Genomic DNA, 25,152 nt, shown 5'->3' on the forward strand with positions numbered 1-25,152 from the left:
AACATTGTCTTTGTAAATTGTGTTATGCCAATTGATCTAGATGTTCCCCGAGACCATGGTCCCCACAGCCCTCCACCCAGCAGTTCAGTCCCTCAGGGAGTTTGGATGTGTCTATGGGGCTTCCATGACCTTTCCTTGTAAAAGTTGTGCTAGTTTCCCCTGTATTGTGTACTGTATAGACATGCATTTTTAAAAAATCGATTAATTTTTTATTAATCCTTTTTTTTTTAGGGCTTTATAATTTTTTTTTTGTTGTGCTTTAAGTGAAAGTTTACAATTCAAGTTAGTCTTTCGTGCAAAAATTTATACATACATTGTTTTGTGACCCTACTTGCTCTCTGTATACTGTGACAGCACACTCTTCCTTTCCACCCTGGATTTCCCATGTCCATTCAACCATACTTTATTGTTTTTAGAGCAACTGTAGGTATACAGAAAAATTGTGCAGAAAGTAGAGTTTGCATTTATCCCCTCCCCCCATACGTTGTTTTTCTATTAACATCTTGCATTCCTGTGGGATATTTGTTACAATTAATGAACCAATATTGATGTACTATTATTAACTAAAGTCTGTAGTTCACGTTAGGGTTACTTTCTGTGCTGTGCAGTCCTATTGGTTTTGACAAATGGTTAATGTCACGTGTCCACCATCACAGTATTATACAGAGTCGTTTCACTGCCCTAAAAATGCCCTGTGGTCTACCTATTCACCCTCCCCCCAACCCTCTGAACTCCTGGGAACCACTGATCTTTCGTTGTCTCCATAGTTGTGCCTTTTCCAGAATATTATATAGTTGGGACCATAAAATATTTTTTTGGACTGGCTTCTTTCACCTTCGCAGTTTGCGTTTAAGTTTCCTCCATGTCTTTTTGTGGGTTGATAGCTCATTTTTAATCTCTCAAGTAATACTCCATTGTATGGATGTACCACAGTTTATCAATCCACCTATTGAAGGACATCTTGGTTGCTTCCAGTTTTTGACAATCATGAATAAAGCTGATATAAATATTTGTGTACAGACTTATATGTGGACCTATGTTTTCATCTCACTTGGGCAAATACCTAGGAGCACAGTTGCTGGATGGAATGGTAAGCCTATATTTAGCTTCATAAGAAACTACCAGACTCTTTCTTTTTTAAAAATGATGAGTTTTTGGTTAAAGTTTACACAGCGGTTAGAGTCCCATTTGACACTTTCTGGACAGATTGTTCAGTGACATTAGTTACATTTATCACGATGTGTCAACATTCTCTTTGCGTTTTGTTTGTTCCATTTCCAGTACTCCAGTTTCCCTGCCCTCTTATGTTCTCATTTTTGCTTTGAGTAATTATTGACCTTTTGGTCTCATACAGATGGTTTTTAAGTAGAGCACTGATCTTACAGGTAATATCCTTTATTTTGTGTGCCACTCTGCTATTTCGCTAAAAGGTGGTCTCAGGATAGGTTCAGTTCTAGGTTTAAGGAGTGTCTCAGGGCACCAGTCTCAGGGAGTCCTCTGTTCTTTTCTGTTCTAGTTTGTCTGGCTTTTTTTTTTTAAGAATTTGAGTTCTGGTCCACATTTTCTCCCATTCTGTCTGGGACCACCTATTGTGCCTCCAGTCAGAATGGTCAGTGGTCTAGTTCTTCTGATCTCAGGGATAGATGAGGTCATGGCTTGTGTAGACTTGTTTCTTTCCTGTGCTTCGTTTACCTTCTTACTGTCTTGCTCCTGATGAGTAGAGACTGGTAGTTGTATCTTAGATGGCTGCTTGCAAGCTTTTAAGACCCTAGATGCTACTCGCTTCAGTAGGATGCAGATCACAATTTTCATGAACTATGTTATGCTGATTGACTGAGTTATCCCATAAGACCATGGTGCTAAGCTTTCAAACCCGGAAAACCAATCTTGGAAGGTGTTTGGTTATATTTCAGGAGTATCAGTATTTGTGTCTTCAATGAATATATGTGCCTGCACCCACATATCTATATTTACACGAACCTATAGAGACTTCTGTCTGTTCTTACCTGGGTATACACCTGTACCTACCTGTATATCAATGTGCCTATACCCATCCATATGTGCACAAACACTTGTTTTTACTTTGGTTGTGCTGTGCTCACTACATCCACATTAGATGTCACTTTTCCCATCACCAAAAATAAGAAGTCTCTACGATCTAAGCGTACTTTCCCTTCCCCCCTCCTCTCCCTGGTAACCACCAATGAACATTGGTCTGTCTCTGTGTATCTATTCTTGTCTTCTTATAAAAGAGGGATCATAACAATATTTATCTTTCTATGCTTGACTTATTTCACTTAGCATTATGCCCTCCAGGTCCATCCATGTTATAATATGTTTCAGGGACTCATCATTGTTCTTTACAGTTGGCGTGGTATTCCATTGTATGTATGTACTACAGTTTGCTTATCCATTTAGCCGTTGATGGGCACTTCAGTTGTTTCCATTTATTTCCTATTGTGAATAAAGCAGCAGTGAACATAGGTGTGCATGTGTCTATTTGTGTTTATTAGTTTCGGTTTCTAGGGTATATGCCTAGGAGTGGGATCGCTGACTCATAGGGTAGTTCTATTTCTTGTTTTTTGAGAAAGTGCCATGCTGTTTTCCATAGTGGTTATACCATTTTACAGTCCCACCAGCAATAAGGGTTCTAGTCTCCCCATATCCTCCCCAACATTTGTTATCTTTTTTTTTTTTTTTAAATCAGTGCATTTTATCTGGGGTAAGATGGTATCTCATTGTAGTTTTGATTTGCATCTCTCTAATGCCTAATGGAAACCCTGGTGGCATCATGGTTAGGAGCTACGGCTGCTAACCAGAAGGTCAGCAGTTCGAATCCACCAGGCGCTCCTTGGAAACCATATGGGGCAGTTCTACTCTGCCCTATAGGGTCGCTATGAGTTGGAATCGATGCCAGGGAGATGGGTGTTTTTTTTTTTTTTTTTAATGGCTAATGATCGTGAACATCTTTTCATATGCTTATTGGCTGCTTGGATGTCCTCTTTGGTGAAGGGTCTGTTTACGTCCTTTGCCCATTTCGTGATCCGGTTGTTTGTCTTTTTGTTGCTGAGTTGTTACAATTTTCTATAGATTTTAGAGATTAGACCTTTATAGGATAAGTCGATTCTGAAGATTTTTTCCTGATCTGTAGGTTGTCTATTTACTCTTTTAATAAAGTCTTTTGATGAGCATAAGTTTTTAATTTTTATGAGGACCCATTTATTTATTTTATTTTCGTCTATTCGTGCATTAATTGTTATGTTTGTTATCCGTTTTTACAAAAGATTAGGTCTCGTAGTTTTTGCCCAGGAATTTTATAGTTTTAGGTTTAACATTTAAGTCTTTGATCCATTTTGAGTTAGTTTTTGTGTATGGGGCGAGGTATGGGTCCTGTTTCATTTTTCTGCAGGTGGATATCCAGTTTTGCCAGCACCATTTTTTTTTTAATTGTACTTTAGATGAAGGTTTACAGAACAAACTAGCTTCACATTAGACAGCTAGTACACATATTGCTTTATGACATTGTTTAACAACCCCACAACATGTCAGCACTCTCTCTTCTCGACCTTGGGTTCCCTATTACCGCCTTTCTTGTCCCCTCCTGCCTTCTAGTCCTTACCCCTGGGCTGGTGTGCCCCTTTAGTCTCATTTTGTTTTATGCGCCTGTCTAATCTTTGGCTGAAGGGTGAACCTTAGGAGTGACCTCATTACTGAGCTAAAAGTGTGGCTGGGGGCCATACTCTTGGGGTTTCTTCAGTCTCTGTCAGGCCAGTAAGTCTGGTCTTTTTTTGTGAGTTAGAATTTTGTTCTACATTTTTCTCTGCCTCTGTCAGGGACCCCGTATTGTGATCCCTGTCAGAGCAGTCAGTGGTGGTAGCCGGGCACCATCTAGTTGTACTGGACTCAGTCTGGTGGAGGCTTTGGTAGTTGTGGTCCGTTAGTCACTTGGACTAATCTTTCCCTTGTGTCTTTAGTTTTTTTCATTCTCCCTTGTTCCGGAAGGGGTGAGACCAGTGGAGTATCTTAGATGGCTGCTCACAGGCTTTTAAGACCTCAGACACTACTCACCAAAGGAGAATGTAGAATGTTTTCTTTATAATCTATGTTATGCCAGTTGAGCCAGATGTTCCCCGAGACCATGGTCCCCACAGCCTTCAGACCAGTAATTTGGTCCCTCAGGTATTTTGGATGTGTCTTTGGAGTGTCCATGACCTTGCACCAGCACCATTTATTAAAGAGACTGTTTTCTGACCCACTGAATGGACTTTGACTCCTTGTCAAAAATCAATTGTCCATAGATGGCTGGGTTTAATTCTGAGTTCTTAATTTTATTGCAGTGGTGTATGTGTCTGTCATTGAACCAAATACCAGGCTGTTTTGATTACAGTGGCTGTGTAGTATGTTTTGTTTGATATTGGGGAGTGTAAGGCCTCCTTCTATGTTCTTTGTCTTCAGTATTGCTTTGGCTATTTGGGTTTTTTTTTCCTTTCCATATAAAGTTGGTTATTAGCTCTTCCATTTCAGTAAAGAATGTTGTTGGGATTTGTAGCAGGATTGCATTGTATCTGTAGATCGCTTTAGGTAGAATTGACATTTTCACTATACTAAGTCTTCCAATCCATGAGCACAGGATGTCTTTCCATTTTTGTAGGTCTCCTTTAGTCTCTTGTTAAAAAAAAAAAAAAAAATTGCCGTTGAGTCGATTCCGACTCATAGTGACCCTGTAGGATAGAGTAGAATTGCCCCATAGGATTTCCAAGGCTGTAAATCTTTACGGAAGCAGACTGCCATGTGTTTCTCTCACAGAGCAGCTAGTGGGTTCGAACCACCAACCTTTCAGTTAGCAGATGAGCGCTTTAAACCCTGCACCACCAGGGATCCTCTAGTCTCTTGTTTTATAATTTTCATTGTATAAGTCTTTTATGTCCCTGGTTAGGTTAATTCCTAGGTATTTTATCGATTTGGGGTCTACTGTAAATGGTATTGTTTTCTTGATGTCTTTGTCGGAGTATTCTTTGTTAGTATGGAGGAACTCAACTGATTTTTGTGTTGATCTTGTACCCTGCAGTGTGGCTAAATTCTTCTCTTAGTTCAGCAGTTTTCTTGTGGAATCTTTAGGGTCTTTTATGTATAGGATCATGTCATCTGCAGGTATAGTTTTACTACTTCTTTTCTGATTTTGTTGTCGTTGTTAGGTGACGTTGAGTTGTTTCTGACTCATAGCCACCCTGTGTACAATAGAACACAACACTCTTCGGTGCTGCGCCATTCTCAGAATCGTTGTGCTTGAGCTTATTGTTGCGACCACCGTGTCAGTCCATTTCGTTGAAGGTCTTCCTCTTTTTCACAGACTCTCTACTTTTACCAAGCATAATGTCCTGGTTTGGATACCTTTTATTTCTCTTTCTTGTCTGAATTCTCTGGCTAGGACTTCAGTACAACATTGAATGAGAGTGGTGATAACGAGCATCCTTGTCTTGTTCCCGTTCTCAAAGGGATCCGTTGAGTATAATGTTGGCTGTTGGTTTTGCATATATGCCCCTAATTATGTTGAGAAATTTCCCTTCTATTCCTATTTTGCTGAGAGTTTTTATCAGGAAAGGGTATTGAATTTTATCAAATGCCTTTTCTGCATCAATCGATACGATCATATGGTTTCTTTGTTGTATTTATGTGGTGGATTACACTGATTGATTTTCTGATGTTAAAGCATGCTTGTACTCCTGGTATGGATCCCACTTGATCATGGTGTATGATTTTTTTGATATGTTGCTAAAGTCTGTTGGCTAGAATTTTGTTGACAATTTTTGCATCTGTGTTCATAAGGGATATTGGTCTGTAGTTTTCTTTTTTTGTGGTGTCTTTGCCTCATTTAGGTATCAAGGTTATGCTGGTTTCATAGAAAGAGTTCAGTACTGTCCCTTCTATTTTTTTTTTTTTTCTTGGAACACTTTATTGTGGTTTGGGTGAATGTTTACAGAGCAAATTATTTTCCCGTTCAACAATTTATACACATTTTGTTTCATAACATTAATTGTAATCCCCTCAGTGTGACAGCACTCTACCCATTTCCTCCCTGAGTTCCCTGTTTCCATTCTCCCATCTTTCCTGCCCGTTCCTGCCTTCTAAACTTTATTTTTGGGCAGATGCTGCCCTTTTGGTCTTGTGTGGCTGATTGTTCTGAGGAGCATGTTCTTCATTGGTGTTATTGTTCACTTTATAGGCCTGTCTGTTGTTTGGCTGAAAGGTGATCTCCAGGAATGGCTTTGATTCCAGGTTTGAAAGGTGTCTAAGGGTCTTAGTCTTGGGAGTTCCACCTTTATTCTATGTTTTTGAGGTGATTGAATAGGATCAGTGTCAACTCTTCTCTGAATGTTTGGTAGAATTCTACAGTGTAGCCATCTGGTCCTGGGCCTTTTTTCTGTTGGGAGTTTTTTTGATGACATCTTCAATCTCTTCTTTTGTAATGGATCTGTTTAAATTTTCTACCTCTGTTTGTGTTAGTTTGGGCAGGTAGTGTGTTTCTAGAAATTTGTCCATTTCATCTAGGTTTTTGAATTTGGTGGAGTACAATTTTTCGTAGTAATCTGTTATGATCTTCTTTATCTCTGTTAGATATTTGCCTCTTCTGTTTTTTTTCTTTTGTCTATTTTATTGATCCTTTCAAAGAACCTGCTTCTGGTTTTGTTGATTGTATTGTTTTTCTATTTTATTTCTGCCCTCTAGATCTTTATTATTTCCTCTTTTCTGGTAGCTTTTGGCTTCTTTTGCTTTTCCTTTTCTATTCAAGTTGTCAGATTCAAGTTGTCAGTTTAAGTTAATGATTTTGGATTTTCTTTTTTAATGTAGACATCATTTATTGCTATGGACTTCCCTCTGTGTACTGCTTTTGCTGTGTCCGAAAGGTTTTGATTTGTTGTGTTTTCATTTTTTTTTTTTATTCTAGTAATTTTTTAATTTCCCTTTTGATTTATTCTATGACCCAATGGTTTTTTGTTGTTGTTGTCATATGCCGTTGAGTCAGTTCCAACTCATAGTGACCCTATAGGGACACTATGAGAGTAGAACTGCCCCATTGGGTTTCCAAGGAGTGGCTGGTAGATTCAAACTGCTGACCTCTTGGTTAGCAGCCCAGCTCTTAACCATTGCTCTGCCAGGGCTCCAGTAGTTTTTTAGTAGTGTATTTTTAGCTTCCATTTATTTATTTATTCATTTTTCCTGTTGATTTCTAGCTTCATACCATTAGGGTCAGGGAAGATGCTTTGTATGATTTCAATCTTTTTAAATTTGTTGAGATTTATTTTGTGTCCTAGCATATGGTCTATTCTAGAAAATGATCTATGTACGCTGGAGAAGAATGTGTATTGTTCTGATGCTGGGTGTTATGTATATGTCCATTAGGTCCAGTTGGCTTATGGTTTTATTAAGTTCTCAGTGTCCTTAGTGATCTTCTTTTTCAGATGTTCTGTCTATAACTGAAAGTGGTATGTTGAAGTCCACTACTGTTAATGTGAAGTTGTCTATTTCTTGTTTTCATATTAGTCAGTATTTGTTTTATAAATTTGGGGCATTGCTGTTAGGTGCATATATATATTAAATTGTTATGTCTTCTTGTTGAATTGACCAGTTTATTATTATGTAGTGGTCCTTCTTTATCTCTTGTAATAGATTTTGATTTAAAGTCTATCTTATCTGGTATCAGTATGGCCACCCTGCTCGTTTTTGTTTACTGGTTGCATGGCATATTTTTCTCCATCCTTTTATTTTCAATCTGTTTGTGTCCTTATGTCTAAGGTGTGTTTCTTATAGACAGCAAAAGGATAGATCATTATTTTAATCCATTCTTGCGCTCCCTGCCTTTTGCATGGAGCATTCAGATCATTTACATATAAAGTTATTACTGAAAATGAAGTGTCTACCTCACTCATTTTGCTATTTGTTTTTTGAGTGTTTTGTATCTTTGTTTTTTTTTTAATTTTGATTTTTCTGTTTGTGTTTGGCTGTTTTCTTGTGATGAGCCTTTTTGCTTTCATCCCACTTTTTTTCTGAATATTTTTTCTTGGTGATTTCTTAGTGGTTACCACATATATTACACAACTTATAATTGCAACAATGTTTAACATATGAACAACAGTTAACATACAACCTGAATAATGATAAATCTATGCCTGATATGCTTCTCCATCCCGCATTTCTGTTGGTGTGTCTCCATTAACATTAATATACAACCTATATTTGATAAGTTTACTTTGTGCTTATTTCTTACAAACTTGATATTATATTGTTTGTGAATTTAATTACTGAGTTTATTCCCTAAAAATATCACATATTTGGTCCTTAATTATTGCCCGCATTGTTATGTTTTTTTGGAGATCTTTCTCTCTCTCGTTTTATTTTTCCAGTATATAGATACGAGTATTTATTTAATAGTCTTGCCTTTCCATTTGGAGTACTACCTTAAGCAATATTTGCAAAGCTAGTCTAGTTGTGGCAAATTCCCAGAGCTTCTGTTTGGGAATGTCTTGGTTTCTCCCTCATTTTTGAATGACAGTGTTGCTGGGTAAAGTATTCTTGGTTGGCAATGGTTTTCATTTAGTATTTTATATATGTCACTATGTTGTTTTCTGGTCTCTAGGGTTTCTGGGGAGAAATCCACACTGTTTCTAATGAAGGACCCTTGGTATGTTATATCGCATTTTTTTGCTGCTTTCAGAATTCTCTCCTTGTCTTTGGTTTTCAAGAATTTTATTAGGATATGGCATTGAGTTAATCTTTTTGTGTTTCTTCTAATTGGGGTTCGTGTAGCTTCCTATACTTGCAGGCTTGGTTCTTTATTCAGGTCTGGGAAATTCTCTTTTGGAAAATTGTTTCTGTGGGTTTATTGTTGTCATGGTGCTCCGGGATTCCAATAATTCTAATGTTAGATTTCTTAATTGATTCCCATATTTCCATTTGAGTTTGTTTGCTTCTCTTTGTTCTTTTCTCTTGTTTCTTTTGAGACTTGATAAGTTCAGTTATTTTGTGTTCTAGTTCATTTATTCTGTCTTCTGTGTGTTCGACTATTGTTGAGTGTTTCCCTTGCTTTTTCTATTTAAGTTGATTTATTCTTCAGTTCTAGTAGTTCTCTTTGGTGTTTTTATATTTATTTATTTTTTGGTTTTCAGTTTCCTTGTTGAGTCTCTCATTTTGTTCTTCCGTTTGTTTCCTGATCTCTGCTAGTTTGTTTTCTGTGTGTTTTTGCTTTCTTTAAACATATGGAAGGAATACAGAGTCATAATACCAAAAAGAATTGGTTGATGTTTAACCATTTCAGAAGGTAGCATATGATCAGAAACCGATGGTATTGAAAGAAGTCCAACCTGCGCTGAAAGCATTGGTGAAAAACAAGGCACTAGGAATTGATGGAATACCGATTAAGATGTTTTAACAAATGGTTGCAGTGCTGGAAGTGCTTACTTGTCTATGCCAAGAAATTAGAAAGACAGCTACTTGGCCACCTGACTGGAAGAGATTCATATTCATGCCTATCCCAAGGAAAAGTGATCCAACCGAATGCAGAAATTGTCAAACAATATCATTAAAATCAATCACATGCAAGTAAAATTTTGCTGAAGATTATTCAAAAGCGGCTGTAGCAGTACATCGACAGGAAACTGCCAGAAATCGAAGCTGGATTCAGAAGAGGATGTGGAACAAGGGATATCATTGCTGATGTCAGATGGTTCCTGGCTAAAAGCAGAGAATACCAGAAAGACGTTTACCTGTGTTTTATTGACTATGCACAGGCATTCAACTGTGTGGATCATAACAAATTATGGATAACATTGCGAAGAATGGGAATTCCAGAACACTTAATTGTGCTCATGAGGAACCTGTACTTAGACCAAAAGGCAATTGTTCGAACAGAACAAGGGGATACCGTGTGGTTTAAAATCAGGAAAGGTATGCATCAGGGTTGTATCCTTTCACCAAACTTACTCAGGTTGTATGCTGAGCAAATAATCCAAGAAGCTGGACTATATGAAGAAGAATGAGGCATTGGGATTGGAGGAAGACTCATTAACAACCTGCATTATGCAGATGACACAACCTTGCTTGCTGAAAATGTAGAGGACTTGAAGCACTTACTGATGAAGATCAAAGGCCACAACCTTCAGTATGGATTACACCTCCACATAAAGAAAACAGAAATCCTCACAACTGGACCAATAATCAACATGTTATAAATGGAGAAAAGATTGAAGTTGTCAAAGATTTCATTTTACTTGGATCCACAATCACCCCCATAGAAGCAGCAGTCAAGAAATCAAAAGGCACATTGCATTGGGCAAATCTACTGCAAAAGACCTCTTTAAAGTGTTAAAAAGCAAAGGTGTCACCTTGAAGAGTAAAGTGTGCCTGACCTAAGCCATAGTGTTTTCAGTTGCCTCATATGCATGTGAAAGCTGGACAGTGAATAAGGAAGACCAAAGAAGAATTGATGCCTTTGAATTGTGGTGTTGGCGAAGAATATTGAATATACGATGGACTGCCAGAAGAATGAACAAATCTGTCTTGTAAAAAGTACAGCCAGAACGTTCCTTAGAAGGACTACGTCTTATATACTTTGGGAATGTTAACAGGAGGGATCCGTCCCTGGAGAAGGGCATCATGCTTGGTAAAGTAGAGGGTCAGTGAAAAAGAAGACCCTGGATGAGATGGATTGACACAGTGGCTGCAACAATGGGCTCAAGCATAATGACTGTGAGGGTGGCATAGGACCGGGCAGTGTTTCTTTTTGTTGTACATAGGGTTGCTATGAGTTGGAACCCATTTGACAGCACCTGACAACAACAGTAAAACATACGTAGTACCATAGTCTGAAAATTTTCAGTTGGTTTCATTAGTCTGACCTCCATAGGAGAAATTTCCTCTTCTTCATGTTTTGTTTTTGGTTGGTCTTTCTTCTTTTGTGATTTTGTGTGTGTTACTATTTTTGGACCATTTTTTTCTTTAAATTTTGTATTCTGGTTTTTGTGAGAAAATTTTCTGATTGAGCTCCCTGGTGGCACAGTGGCCAAGTGCCTGGCCGCCAGCCAAAAGACTGGGGCCCACACCCACCAGCTGCTCCACAGGAAATAGAAATGGCACCTCTACTCCACCCCACAGGGTCTCTATGAGTCGGAATCGACCCAGCGTCAGTGGGCCTGATAACTTCTCTGGAGAACCACTAGAGGGCACTCTTATCCTTAGGTTTTTTTTTTTTCCTCCCAGTGCTGATTCAGGAGTTTTGGATGCTTGATCTCTAGAATTCAATACACATGCGCAGGAAGGGGTTGGTTTAGCTGGTCTCAGACGCTGTTGTAAGTGGTGGGGCTCAACTTTGCTGTGGTGAAGGTGGGGAGCTCTTTATGTTTTTACCTCGTGGGCATCCCTGCACAGGCTCTCCCACAGTGTTCCGCAGTGGACAGGGAAGTAGCTGTTGCCGTCTGTGTTGCCCATTCGTCCTAAGTATTCCCCTTGCCCTGATGCCCTTGCAGTTTTTCTTGTCCTAGTGCTTGTCTGTCTTGGGCCTGAGTGAGATTCAACAGCAGTCTCTCGCAGTGCCAGTCTCCCTTCACCCCCTACCCAACTGTGTGGCCCATCAACTCCCATGGCCAGTCTATGCCTTCTTAAAAATCGGGCTACAGCTTCCTCTGATTAGCTTTCTGTGTTCCCTGTTTGTAGTGTTGCCCAGCCCTGTCCCAAAATGGCTGTGATGAGCGAGTACTCCAGAAGTTAGTGGGTAGGTTCTCCCAGTGTTATGGATTGAATTGTGTCCCCCAAAATGTGTGTCAGCTTAGCTAGGCCATGATGCCCAGTATTGTGTGATTGACTACCATTTTGTCATCTAATATGGTTTTCCTATGTGTTGTAAATTCTACCTCTATGATGTTGGTAAGGTAGGATTAGTGGCAGTTTTGTTGATGAGGCAGGACTAAATCTACAAGGTTAGGTTGTTTTAAGCCAATCTTTTTTGAGATATAAGAGAGAAGTGAGCAGAGAGACATGGGAACCTCATACCACCAAGAAAGTAGTGCTAGGAGAATAACTCATCCTTTGGACCCGGGGTCCCTGTGCTGAGAAGCTCCTAGTCCAGAGGAAGATGGATAAGAAGGACCTTCCTCCAGAGCCAACAGAGAGAGAAAACCTTCCCCTGGAGCTGACGCTCTGAATTTGGACTTCTACCCTATGAGACTGTGAGAGAATAAACTTCTGTATGTTGAAGCCATCCACTTGTGATATTTCTGTTATAGCAGCACTAGATAACTAAGACACCCAGCTTCTGTGACATCCTTGCTCCTCTCCCCCGCTTCTGGATTCACCCTGACTCTTCAACACCTCAGCTGCTGTCAGGATTTCTGAGATCTCAGTCTGTGCTTGTTTTATTCATTGTTCAGTGGGTTAGTTGCTGGGGGAATAAATAGGAGTGTCCACTCGCTTCATCATCTTGCTCCACCCTACCAAACTGTCTTCTAAAGCGATTGTTCCATTTTGCATTCTCACCAGCATTGAGTGAGGGTTCCTGCTGCTCCACATCCTCGTCAGCATTTGGCGTTGTCAGTGTTTTTGGATTATAGCCATTCTAACAGGTGGCGCAGTGGTTAAGTATTTGGCTGCTAACTAAAAGGTCAGCAGTTTGAATCCACCAGCCTCTCCTTGGAAACCCTATGGGGTAGTTCTACTCTGTCCCATAGGGTCGCTATGAGTCAGAATCGACTCAGTGGCAATGGTTTTTTTTTTTTTTTTAAACAGGTGTGTAGTGGCATCTCATTGTTTTGATGTGCAATTCTCTAATGACATGATCTTCAGCATTTTTCATATGCTTATTTGCCATCTTTATATCTTCTTTGGTGAGGTGACTGTTCATATCTTTTAACTATTTCATGATTGGGTTGTTAGTTTTCTTGTTGTTGAGTTTTCAGAGTTCTTTGTGTATCTTGGATTCCAAGTCCTTTATCAGATACGTGTTTTGCAAATATTTTCTCCCAGTCTGTGACTTGTCTTTCCTTTCTCTAAGCAGTGTCTTGTGAAGAGCAGAAGTTTGTAATTTTAATGAAGTCCAACTTACCATTATTTTCTTATAGATTGTGTTTTGGACGTATCTTAAGTCATCCCCAAGCGCAAGGTCAGCTAGATTGTCTTCTGTTATCTTTTAGAAGTTATATAGTTTTGTGCCTTACACTTAGTTTTGTGATCCATTTTGAGTTAATTTTTTTGTGAAACATGTTAAGTTCTGTGTCTTGATTCATTTTTTTGCATGTGGATGTTCAGTTGTTCCAGCACCATTTGCTGAAAAGACTATCCGTTCTCCATTCCATCCATTTGCTTGTTCCTTTGTCAGAGACTAGTTTGGCTGTGTTTGTGTATTTCTGGACTCTATTCTGTCTCACTGATCTGTTTGTTCCTTTGACAATACCATAGTGGCAAGATCACTGTAGCTTTATAGTAGGTCTGGCAGTTGAGTAGTGTCAGTCCTGCAACTCTATACATGTAATTTTTGTGTGTAAGTTGGAGACATTATGTCTCTTAACCCTTAAATATTTCAGTATATACTTTCTAAGAGCAAAGACCTTTTCTTAAACATAGCCACAGTATAATTATATCAGGAAAGTTAACATTGATATAATACTATTAATTAATCCTCAGTCCATATTCAGACTTTACCAGTTGTTTTAGTAATACCCTTTTATAGCTGTTTTAAAATTCTTTGCCCAGGAGTCAATCCAGGATCACACATTGCATTTAGTTGTCATGTCTCTTTGTTCTTCATTCTGGAACAGGTCTGCTCAGTCTTTCATTGCCTTAGTTTGCTCTTGACGTTTTTGAAGAATACTTATGAATTATTTTGTAGAGTGTCCCTCAATCTGAGTTTGTCTGTTTTCTCCTTATGAGATTCAGGGTATGCGTTTTTAAAAAGAATACCATAGCAGTGATTTTGTGTCCCTTTCAGTGCATCATATCAGGGAGGTACACGCTCAGATATGTTTTTTTAGAGGTGTTGATAATGAGGCCCAAAGAGCACAGCAAAGGACCTTAGTTGGATAAGAGAGCACCAAGAGTAGGGGTGGGAGAGAGGATGGGAATATATTGAATGATAGTTTTTAGGTCATTTAAACACTATTAAGAATTCAAAGAAGGGAGAAATCAGTGTAGAGAGAGAAATTGTTTTGCTAAATCAATGAGGAAAATACTTGAAAGAGAAGCTAGATTTTACTGTATCTTTCCCATTAACCATTTTAGAATAGAACATTTGGATTCAGAAGACCTGGCCACATTTCCCGAAGTGGTGTTTGGGTTCTTGTCTCCAGCCATGATCGTCATCACCACGCCAAATTCTGAATTCAATCCCCTGTTTCCAGCAGTGACTTTAAGAGATTCCGATCACAAATTTGAGTGGAACAGAATGCAGTTTCAGACCTGGTGAGCTTGTTTGTTTGTTTGTGGATCCTAATAGAGTTTAATTGAATAATAGTCATATTAACTGGTCTTCTTTGTAGGTGTATGGATATTATCCTATCGCTGACAGCATTGTACTTCAGGATAGATCTTGAAATGTTCTTTTTGACGATGAACATGACACCATTCCTCTTCGTCATTCCTGGCATAGTAGACCGTATGATTGTCTGATTCAAAATAGCAAATACCAGTCCATTTCAGCTCACTAATGCCTAGGATATCGATGTTTATGTATTCCATTTCATTTTTGATGATTTCCAATTTTCCTAGATTCATACTTCGTACATCCCATGTTCTGATTATTAATGGATGTTTGCAGTTGTTTCTTCTCATTTTGAGTCATGCCACATCAGCAGATGAAGGTCCCAAAAGCTTGACTCCATCCACGTCATTAAAGCCAACTCAACTTTGAGGAGGCAGCCCTTCCCCAGTCGTCTTTTGAGTGCCTTTCAACCTGAGGGGTTCATCTTCCAGCACTATTATCAGATAGTGTTCCGCTGGTATTCATAAGGTTTTCACTGGCCAATTTTTTTAGAAGTAGACTGTCAGGTCCTTCTTATGACTTTGAGTATATCCCACCTGAATTTAGAAACTATCTCAAGAATAGATTTAACGCATTGAACACTAATGACCGAAGACCAGACGAGTTGTGGAATGACATCGAGGACATCATACATGAAGAAAGCAAGATGTCATTAAAAAGACAGGAAAGAAAAGAAAAAGACCAAAATGGATGTCAGAAAAGACTCTGAAAGTTACTCTTGAACATAGAGTAGCTAAAGCGAAAGGGAGAAATGATGAAGTAAGAGAGCTGAATAGAAGATTTCAAAGGGTGGCTTAAGAAGACAAAGTACTATAATGAAATGTGCAAAGACCTGGAGACAGAGAACCAAAAAGGAAGAACATGCTTGGCATTTTTCAAGCTGAAAGAACTGAAGAAAAAATTCAAGCCTCATGTTGCAATATTGAAGGATTCTGTGGGGGAAAATATTAAATGATGCAGGAAGCATCAAAAGAAGATGGAAGGAACACAGAGTCATTATACCAAAAAGAATTGGTCAACATTTCAACCATTTCAGGAGATAGCATATGATCAAGAACTGATGGTACCGAAGGAAGAGGTCCAAGCTGCACTGAAGGCACTGGTGAAAAACAAGGCTCCAGGAATTAATGAATACCAACTGAGATGTTTCAACAAACAGTTGCAGTGCTGGAAGTGCTCCATCGTCTGTGTCAAGAAATTTGGAAGACAGCTACCTGGGCAGCTGACTGGAAGAGATTCATATTTGTACCCTTTCCAAAGAAGGTGATCCAACAGAATGTGGAGATTATTGAACAATATCATTAATATCACATACAAGTAAAATTTTGCTGAAGATAATTCAAAAGTGGCTGCAGCAGTACATCCACAGGGAACTGCCAGAAATTCAAACTGGATTCAGAAGAGGATGTGGAACAAGGGATATCATTGCTGATGTCGGATGATCTTGGCTGAAAGCTGAGAATACCAGAAAGATCTTTACTTGTGTTTTATTCGCTACGTGCAAAGGCATTCAATTGTGTGGATTATAACAAATTATGAATAACGTTGCACAGAATGAGAATTCCAGAACACTTAATTGTGCTCATGAGGAACCTGTACTTAGACCAAAAGGCAGTCGTTTGAACAGAACAAGGGGATACTGTGAGGTTTAAAGTCAGGAAAGGTGCGCATCAGGGTTGTATACTTTCACCATACTTCTTCAGTCTGTATGCTGAGCAAATAATCTGAGAAGCTGGACTATATGAAGAACCGGCATCAGGACTGAAGGAGGACTCATAAACAATCTTTGATATGCAAATGACAAAACCTTGCTTGCTGAAAGTGAAGAGGACTTATTGATGAAGATCAAAGACCACAGCCTTCAGTACATATTACACTTCCACTTAAAACAGAAATCCTTACAACTGGACCAATAAGCAGTATGATGATAAACAGAGAAAAGATTGAAGTTGTCAAGGATTTCATTTTACTTGGATCCACAATCAACGAGCACCTATGGAAGCAGCAGTCAAGAAATCAAATGAGCCCCCGCCGCCAACGCTGCTGCCAGGGACACTCGCCTCCCTCCCGCTGGGGGCCAGGCCGGGGAGCGGCGGGGTCTGTGCGCAGGGCCAAGAAGCGGCGGGACACGGGCCAGGATGCCTCCCGCTCACCCCTGTTGGGCTCTGAGGTGTGGTTGGGCCCTTCTAAGCGGCTTCCCAGGCTGGCTCTATTTTGTGCAGGAACTAGCTTGGGGGAGGGGATGGGGCTGGCCCGGAACCTCGACTCGGACCCCGCCGAGGCCCAGCCGAAGGAACCTCTTTGGTACCGGCAGCTGCGCGGAGGCTCCCGTGGGGCACCCCCTTCGTGCTCTCCCCCCCGCTTCGTCTGCCCGCGGCATCCCGGGCGCTGTGCGGCAGGCGGAGGCTTAGGGCGGGGTCCGGGGCCTGGCCGGTCCGCGGCCGGGCGAGTCGGGGGATGCGAGAGGGGTTGTCTGCCCTGTCCACGCGGTACTAACCGGTACTAACCGCGTGGCCGGACTGGGTTGTGGGGCCGGGCCCGCCCCTTCCACCTTCGTGGGGAGGACCCGAGGTCCCCGGGAGGAATGGATTTGGTTTACACGTAGAGAATGCAGCCACCTGGCAGCTTGCGGTTCCTGCACTTGCCCCGAAGGTGGGGAGGAAGCCTTTCAGATTGGACTAAGGTCAAAATTGGCAAAGCCATCTTTGTAGAGGTGTTCTTAAGCACCACTGACAACACGGTTCTGACAGTATTTCATGACAATGGATGGTGACAGTTTACAGCAGATGCTTCTTGACTAGGAATTTCTGCAGACTGTATTGGAGGAAGTCATTATGTTATACAGCCTTATGATGAGGCTAAGGACAGCATGAATGATCATGAAGACACAAATGGTTCAAAGGAAAGTTGCAGAGAAGAAGATATGTATCTTCCAATTACAAATGTGGCAAGGATAATGAAAAATGCTGTACCTCAAACAGGAAAGATTGCAAAAGAGACCAAAGAATGTGTTCAAGGATGTGTGAGTTCATCAGCTTTATAACATCTGAAGCAAGTGAAAGATGCCATGAAGAGAAACTGAAGACAATCAATGGAGATCTTTTTGCTGTCTCTACATTGGGCTTTGACGGGTAGAACCTCTGAAATTATATCTTCAGAAATTCAGAGAGGCTATGAAAGGAGAGAAAGGAATCTGTGGAGCGGCCACAGCTACAGATAGACTAAGTGAAGAACTTACAGAGGAGCCATTTACTAACCAGTCACCAGCTGATTTAATAACTGCAGATGGTCAACAACAAAATGTTATTGTTTACACAACATCATATCAACAGATTTTGGGTGTTCAACAAATTCAGTTTTCATGCTCTGAAGAAATGATGGAATGGAGAGTATTGAGAGACAGAACAGGCTGTACGATTCCGAAAGAGAGACATTAGGAAGAAGTGACTGATGAAGAGATGTCTCTTTGTATATCAAATAGCTGTAATGTAGCTTCCTGATACTTGACTAATTGAGGTGTTAATTCTGACTTGAGAATCTGTTTCATGAATGATTTTAAAGAAAAAATTGGATTTTAAAGGTATTAAAATATTTTTGTTTTGTAAAAAAAAGAAATCAAATGATTCATTGCATTGGGCATATCTGCTGCAAAAGACTCTTTAAAGCGTTAAAAAGCAAAGATGTCACTTTAAGGACTAAGGTGAGCCTGACCCAAGCCATGGTGTTTTCAATTGCCCCATGTGTGTGTGAAAGCTGGACAGTGAATAAGGAAGACCGAAGAAGAATTGATGCCTTTGGAAGAAGTACAGCCAGAATGCTCATTAGAAGCAAGGATGGTGAGACTTTGTGTCACATACTTTGGACACCAGTCCCTGGAGAAGGACATCATGCTTGGTAGAGGGTCAGCGAAAAAGGGGAAGACCCTCGATGAGATGGATTGACACAGTGGCTGCAACAATGGGCTTGAGCATAACAACAATTGTGAGGATGGCACAGGACCTCGCAGTGTTTTGTTCTGTTGCATATAGGGTCACTGTGAGACAGAATCGACTCGATGGCACCTAACAACAACAACAACAGAGTTTAAAATCCTAGGAAGTAAATCTTGATGTTTATTTTATTACCTGAATTATTTATTTCTTAATTTATTTCAGTAAAATTGATTTCCCAAGTACTACTTTGCTTGTAATTCTTCTTTCTTCTATAATTTGCTTCCTGCTCATATCACAAAAGAATCTTTATATTTGAGTAAAATAGAAATTTGTTCCCCTAGTCAGGTCTCACAGGCAAGCAAGTGTGGAAAGGGTGTGTGGGCACCAGCTAATTTTTACATGAAAGCATCTGGAGTGTTGGTGTGGAGACAGGAAACAAAACAGGGAAGGTGCAGGGCTGTGAGGGGAAGCTTCATCCTTTGTTCGGGGGTTTCCACAGGAGTGCGACAGATGATTGAGTTTTTGACTTAATTCCAAACCCAAGTAGGTAGTTCAGGTCGTAGCCTTTGTGGTCTCCTTATCCATCCCCTCTCCCTGCCCTATAACTTTCCTTTTTCTCCACCATATTCTTATATTTACTTGGAGAACTGACACTATGCCATTACCTCAGTGCTCCTCACAGAAGTAATGAAATAAAGCAAACTCGGTGATGAAGCACTATGGGTGGTGTGGGAATTTACAACCTAGGAGTTCATTGTATTTTTTTGTTGATGTTCTACTGACTGGCAGTTGTTTCTTATTTAATATCAGCTCTATGTTTAGACAAATGGTTTGTCTTCTTGTGTTGACTTCAGGGCTTTGGATGTGGCAAACCTCTATGATTACTCGGTGGAGTTTACTGGCGTGGGGGACCCACCTGCCGGAGCTGAGAAGGTTGGGTACTGTACACAGATAGGAATCTTCAGGAAGAACATGGCAAAGGCAGCTGAGTTGTGTGTCCCCGAGGAGCATGGTGAACACGTTTATAAAGTCGTGAGTGTTTGTGATAGCTATTGGGGCAAGAAGTACATTTGTTAGTATGTACTTCTTATCAGAGTTGCCAGAATAGAGATAAATGTAAATTATCTTTTTTTTTTTTGAGGTTGACCCTAGGAGAATCCTTCAGCTCCATGACTGCTGTTGCAGTTGGTCTTAACAGCAGCCTGTGAGACTGCCTGGCCTTTTGCCATATCTCAAAGCATATTGCAGGGAATGATCTGCTCGAGTTTTCTTAGAAGACCTCCAAGCTGGTTTGTGCCAGCAGCCTCCCTTTTTGCAATCTGTTAGGATTATCAGCAGGAAAGAGGAAAGCCAGCAGCAGTTCTCCCCAGCTTGGTTCAGGAAATGACTTAGAACTGAGCCTCCAAGCTTCTCAAACCCTTTTGGTTTGAGGATGTGGGGTGAAGAAGAAACACATTTCTCCTTTTAATGAAAGGAACTTTTTCTTTTTAATCTTTTCTCTAACATCAAGTGGGAATATTGGGTTAGTGTAATTTGGTTGAAGTCTTGCTGGGAGTTACATGTTAGAGTTTCATTAGAATTTTAAAAGCAAATCAGATGGTTAGTGTCTATGTCAATAGTTTGACTCCCATTAATGTTGAAGCTTTTGATTAGTAGGGTTTGATGTATATTCAATATGTACGTACAGCTCTTCATGTGGCAAAAAAATGGACTGTTTATTCTGAAGTTTTCTATGTTCTAAGTTTTTTTGTTTTTCCCCTTCAGGTTTTTACTGCCACATACCCAAGTCTGCAGCAGAAAAAGTACCGCCAATATGCAGTGGTTAATGAAGTGATTTCCCAAGTCTATGATATGAGGAGGAATCTTCTGGAAAGTCTGAAGCTGCAGGATGACAAGGACTTTGCAGGTGTGCCGGAAGACACTGGCACCTCAGAGGCCCCTTGTCAGTGCTTCCAGCCAGTCCTCACACAGTTAAATGCTAACATGGAGAAGACTCCCAAGCCCTTCTGTGTTGGAAATGTGTTTTATGTACCCCTGGAAAGACTCTTCTCATTGCCCAAAGTCCAACATTTATGTATTAACGTAGAGATGCTGAAAACTCTAATTGCCGACGCAGTGATGTTGAACAGCGATGGTTCCGCAGTGATGGTCGATATACATGATGAGGGTAGTGATGACTGAGCATCCTTGTTTCTTGAAATTCAAGATCTTAGCAATAGTTGGACTCATTTAGAATTAATACTATTTTTTTGTGTAGTCATAATTCAGGCAACTTTCTTTTAAAGAGCTAAGTTTTGATAGAAAAGGCCATCTTCCAGGCCAGTGGACAAATATGTTTGACTTAACAGCCAGACTGCCTGCTGTAAACCTGAAAAAGATATTAGGGCTAAACCAAAAATGGTGTGCTTTCCTTTGAAATTAAAATTTTTCTTCCATATTTTCTCAAAAACGAAGAAAAATAGTGGGTGTGGTCATATTTTACAGACTGTTAATTTAGAACTTATCTACCTAACCCAATTTTTTTTTATATGTGCTTTTTTGGGGGTAGGGATAGGGAGTTAGTTCATAATGTGTTCATTACTTGAAGTTTTATGTGATAGGACCATATGCTTAATGTGACATTAAAGATTTAAAAGAAAATCGGATTATCACGTATAGTGTTTACAGCCTGACTCTACATCCTTGGAGTTAAGGTCTAACCTCAGTACTTCTTAGCCTAAAACTGCATACGAAAGAGAAGCACAGGTGTTTGAATGAAGGGTGTAGAAGTTTCCTCATGATATAACCACTGTCTTCTTTTTTGGAGCACCTTGCTCTCCAGGAGCTTATTGGATTAGGGGTGGTAATAGCAATGGGGGAGAGAGAAATACAGCTTTAACCAATGGAGGGAAAACAAAAAGTGGTTCTTTTTGAGGCAGAGGAGTCTACAGGTAAGCAGACCAGGTAAGCACAACCATAGGGACGCATATACCCATCTTGCTGTTCCACCATACTTAGCTTCTCATCTCAGAGACAGAGATGGGGATTTGAGCTTGACCTATCTGTCGCATATTCCATAGTCCACTCAGCAGAGATTTAAAAAAAAAAAGAGAGGGAGGTGGTGGAAACAAACGGTGTCTTCTGGTTGTCTGGTAAGAAGGTTTCCTGAAAGTTGTTACACAACACTACTGCTTACTTTTTTTTCCCTCATTCATAAATTTATACACATACTGTTTTGTGACATTGGTTGTAATCCTCACAATGTTACAGTACTCTTCCGCCGTTCTACCCCAGGTTCCCTATGTCTGTCTGTCCATTTTTCCTATCCCTTCCTGCATTCTTGTCTTACTTTGGGCAGGCGTTGCCCATTTGGTCTCGTATATTTGATTGAACTAAGAAGCATGTTCTTCACATGTGTTATTGTTTGTTTTATAGGCCTGTTTAAACTTTGTCTGAAAGCTGGGCTTCGGGAGTGGTTTCAGTTCTGAGTTAACAGAGTGTCCAGGGGGCCATAGTTTGGGAGGTTCCTTCAGTCTCTGTCAGACCAGTAAGTCTGGTCTTTTTTTGTGAGTTTGTATTTTGTGCTACATCTTTCTCTCGCTCTGTCCAGGACTCTCCGTTTTGATCCCTGTCAGAGTGGTGGTTGGTGGTAGCTAGGCACCATCTAGTTCTTCTGGACTCAGGCTGGTGGAGGTTGTGGTTCATGTGGTCCTTTAGCCCTTTGAGCTAATATTTTCCTTGTCTTTGGTCTTCTTGATTTTCCTTTGCTCTCGATGGGATGGAACAAATAAATGTATCCTAGATGGCTACTGGCAAGCTTTTAAGACCCCCAGATGCTACTCACCAAAGTAGGACGTAAAACATTTTCTTTATGAACTGTGTTATGCCAGTTGACCTATATGTCCTCAAGACTGTGGTCCTCAGCCCCAGCAACTTGGTCCTTCAGAGTGTTTGGATATGTCTAGGAAACTTCCATGACTTTGCCTGGGTCAAGTTGTGCTGACTTCCCCTATATTGTGTGTTTTTCCATTCACCAAAGTTGACACTTGTCTACTATCTAGTTAGTGATTTCCCCTTCCCATCCCTCCCTCCACTCATAACTATCAAAGAATGTTTTTTTCCTGCATGTTAACCTTTTCTTGAGTTTTTATAATAGTGGTCTCACACAATATTTGTCCTTTTGTGATTGACTTATTTCACTCAGCATAATGCTCTCCAGATTCATCCATGTTGTGAGATGTTTCACAGATTCATCATTGTTCTTTATAGTTGCATAGTATTCCATTGTGTGTATATGCCATAATTTTTTTATCCATTCATCTGTTGATGGGCACTTGGGTTCTTTCTATCTTTTTGCTATTGTGAACAGTGCTGCAGTGAATATGAGTGTGTATATGTCCATTCGTGGGATGGCTCTTCTTTCTCTAGGATATATTCTTAGGAGTGGGATTGCTGGATCATATGGTATTTCTATTTCTAGCTTTTTAAGGATATGCCATATTGTTTTCCATAGTGGTTGTACCATTTTACATTCCCACCAACAGTGCATAAGAGTTCCAATCTCCTTGCAACCTTTCCAACATTTATTATTTTCTGTTTTTTTTTTCATTAGTGCCAAGAAGACCAAAGACACTATTATTTTCTGTTTTTTTTCTCATTGTAGTTGTGGTTTGCATTTCTCTAATAACTAATGATCATGAACATTTCCTCATGTGTTGTTAGCTACCTGAATGTCTTCTTTGGTGAAGTGTCTGTTCATATCCTTTGCCCATTTTTTAATTGAGTTATTTGTCTTTTTGTTGTGGTGGTGTTGAAGTATTTTGTAGATTTTAGAGATCAGACCCTTGTCAGATGTGTCGTAGTCTAAATTTTTCCCCAGTCTGTAGGTTCTCTTTTTACTCTTTTGGTGAAGTCTTTGATAAGCATAAGTGTTTAATTTTTAGGAGCTCCCATTTATCTAGTTTCTCTTCTGGTGTTTGTGCGTTGTTACAGTTTATATTCTATTTATGCCATGTATTAGGGCCCCTAGCATTGTCTATGTTTTTTCTTCCATGATCTTTATCATTTTAGGTTTCATGTTTAGGTCTTTGATCCATTTGGAGTTAGTTTTTATGTATGTTTTGAGTTACGGTTCCTGCTTCCTTTTTTTACAGATGTACATCCAGTTATGCCAGCACAGTTTGTTAAAGAGACTGTCTTTCCCCATTTAACGGACTTTGGCCCTTTGTCAAACATCAGTTGCTCATAGATGGATAGATTTACATGTGGGTTCTGGATTCTGTTCCATTCTTTTATGTGTCTGTTGTTGGATCAGTACCAGGCTGTTTTGACTACCATAGCTGTATAATAGGTTCTAAGATCAGGTAGTGTGAGGCCTCCCATTTAGTTGTTCTTCAGTAATGCTTTACTTATCCAGGGCCTCTTCCTTTTCCATATAAAGTTGATGATTTTTTTCTCCATCTCATTAAAGAATACTGTTGGTATTTGGATTAGGACTGCATTATATCTATAGATTGCTTTGGGTAGTATTGACGTTTTCACAATGTTGAGTCTTCTATCCATGAGCATGGTAAATTTTTCCATTTATGTAGGTCTCTTTTGGTTTCTTGCAGTAGTGTTTTGTAGGTTTCTTTGTATAGGTCTTTTATGTCCCTGGTTAGATTTATTCCTAAGTATTTTATCTTTTGGGGGGCTGTTGTAAATGGTATTGATTTGCTGATTGCCTTTTCGAAGTTCTCTTTGTTGGTGTAGAGGAATCCAACTGGTTTTTGTATGTTACTCATGTATCCTGCTACTTTGCTGAAATCTTCTATTAGTACCAGTAACTTTCTTGTGGATTCTTTGGGGTTTTCTATATACAGGGTCATATCATCTGTGAATAGGGTTAGTTTTACCTTTTTCCTACCAATTTGGATACGCATTATTTCTTTTTCTTGCCTTATTGCTCTAGCTAGGACTTCCAGCATGATGTTGAATAAGAGTGGCATTAAAGCGTATCCTTGTCTGGTTGCCATTCTCATGGGGAATGCTTTCAGTCTGTCTCCATTGAGAATGATGTTGGCTGTTGATTTTATAGAAATGACCTTTATTGCATCAAGGATTTTCCCTTCTATTCCTATTTTGCTGAGAGTTTTTATCAGGGATGGGTGTTAGAATTTGTCAAATGCCTTTTCTGCATCGACTGAGATGATTATGTGATTCTTTTGTTTTATTTATGTTGTGGATTATGTTTATTGATTTTATTTATTTTTTTATTGATTTTTATTGATTTATTGAACCATCCTTACATACCTGGTATGAATCCCACTTGGTCATGATATATTATTTTTTTGATATGCTGTTGAATTCTATTGGCTAGAATTTTGTTGAAAATTTCTGTGTCTATATTCATGAAGGATATTGGTGTGCAGTTTTGTTTTTTTTGTGGTATGTTTGCCTTGCTTTGGTATCATGGTTATGCTGGCTTTATAGAATGAATTCAGGAGTATTCCTTCCTTTTTTATGCTCTGAAATAGTTTGAGTTTGGTAGCATTCTCCAGTGAATCTGTCTGGGCCAGGACTATTTTTTTGTTGGGAGTTTTTTTAATTACCTCTTCAATCTCTTCTTTTGTCATGGGTCTGTTTAGTTTTTCTACCTCAGTTTTGGTAGGTAGCGTGTTTCTAGAAATTTGTCTGTTTCCTCTAGGTTTTCAAATTTGTTGGAGTATAGTTTTTCATAGT

The 25,152-nt window shown here is 39.6% G+C and overlaps 1 protein-coding gene and 1 pseudogene across 3 annotated transcripts in view; both read left to right on the forward strand.

Annotated features, from left to right (window-relative positions):
* Positions 1–21,133, forward strand: part of HENMT1 (HEN methyltransferase 1) — a 71,615-nt gene extending 50,482 nt beyond the window's left edge. For all 3 annotated transcript variants that reach the window (XM_023742201.1, XM_023742202.1, XM_023742203.1), the window contains 3 exons: positions 14,263–14,442; positions 19,308–19,485; positions 20,218–21,133. In XM_023742201.1, the coding sequence (XP_023597969.1) occupies positions 14,263–14,442; positions 19,308–19,485; positions 20,218–20,634 (775 nt within the window). In that variant the 3' untranslated portion in view covers positions 20,635–21,133. The remainder of the gene's footprint in view (positions 1–14,262; positions 14,443–19,307; positions 19,486–20,217) is intronic.
* On the forward strand, positions 17,278–17,958 carry LOC105756875 (nuclear transcription factor Y subunit beta pseudogene; annotated as a pseudogene).
* Positions 21,134–25,152: the final 4,019 nt, after the last annotated feature.

The sequence above is a fragment of the Trichechus manatus genome, unplaced genomic scaffold, assembly GCF_000243295.1.
Source record: "Trichechus manatus latirostris isolate Lorelei unplaced genomic scaffold, TriManLat1.0 scaffold00204, whole genome shotgun sequence".
In the NCBI taxonomy this organism is placed as follows: domain Eukaryota; kingdom Metazoa; phylum Chordata; class Mammalia; order Sirenia; family Trichechidae; genus Trichechus; species Trichechus manatus.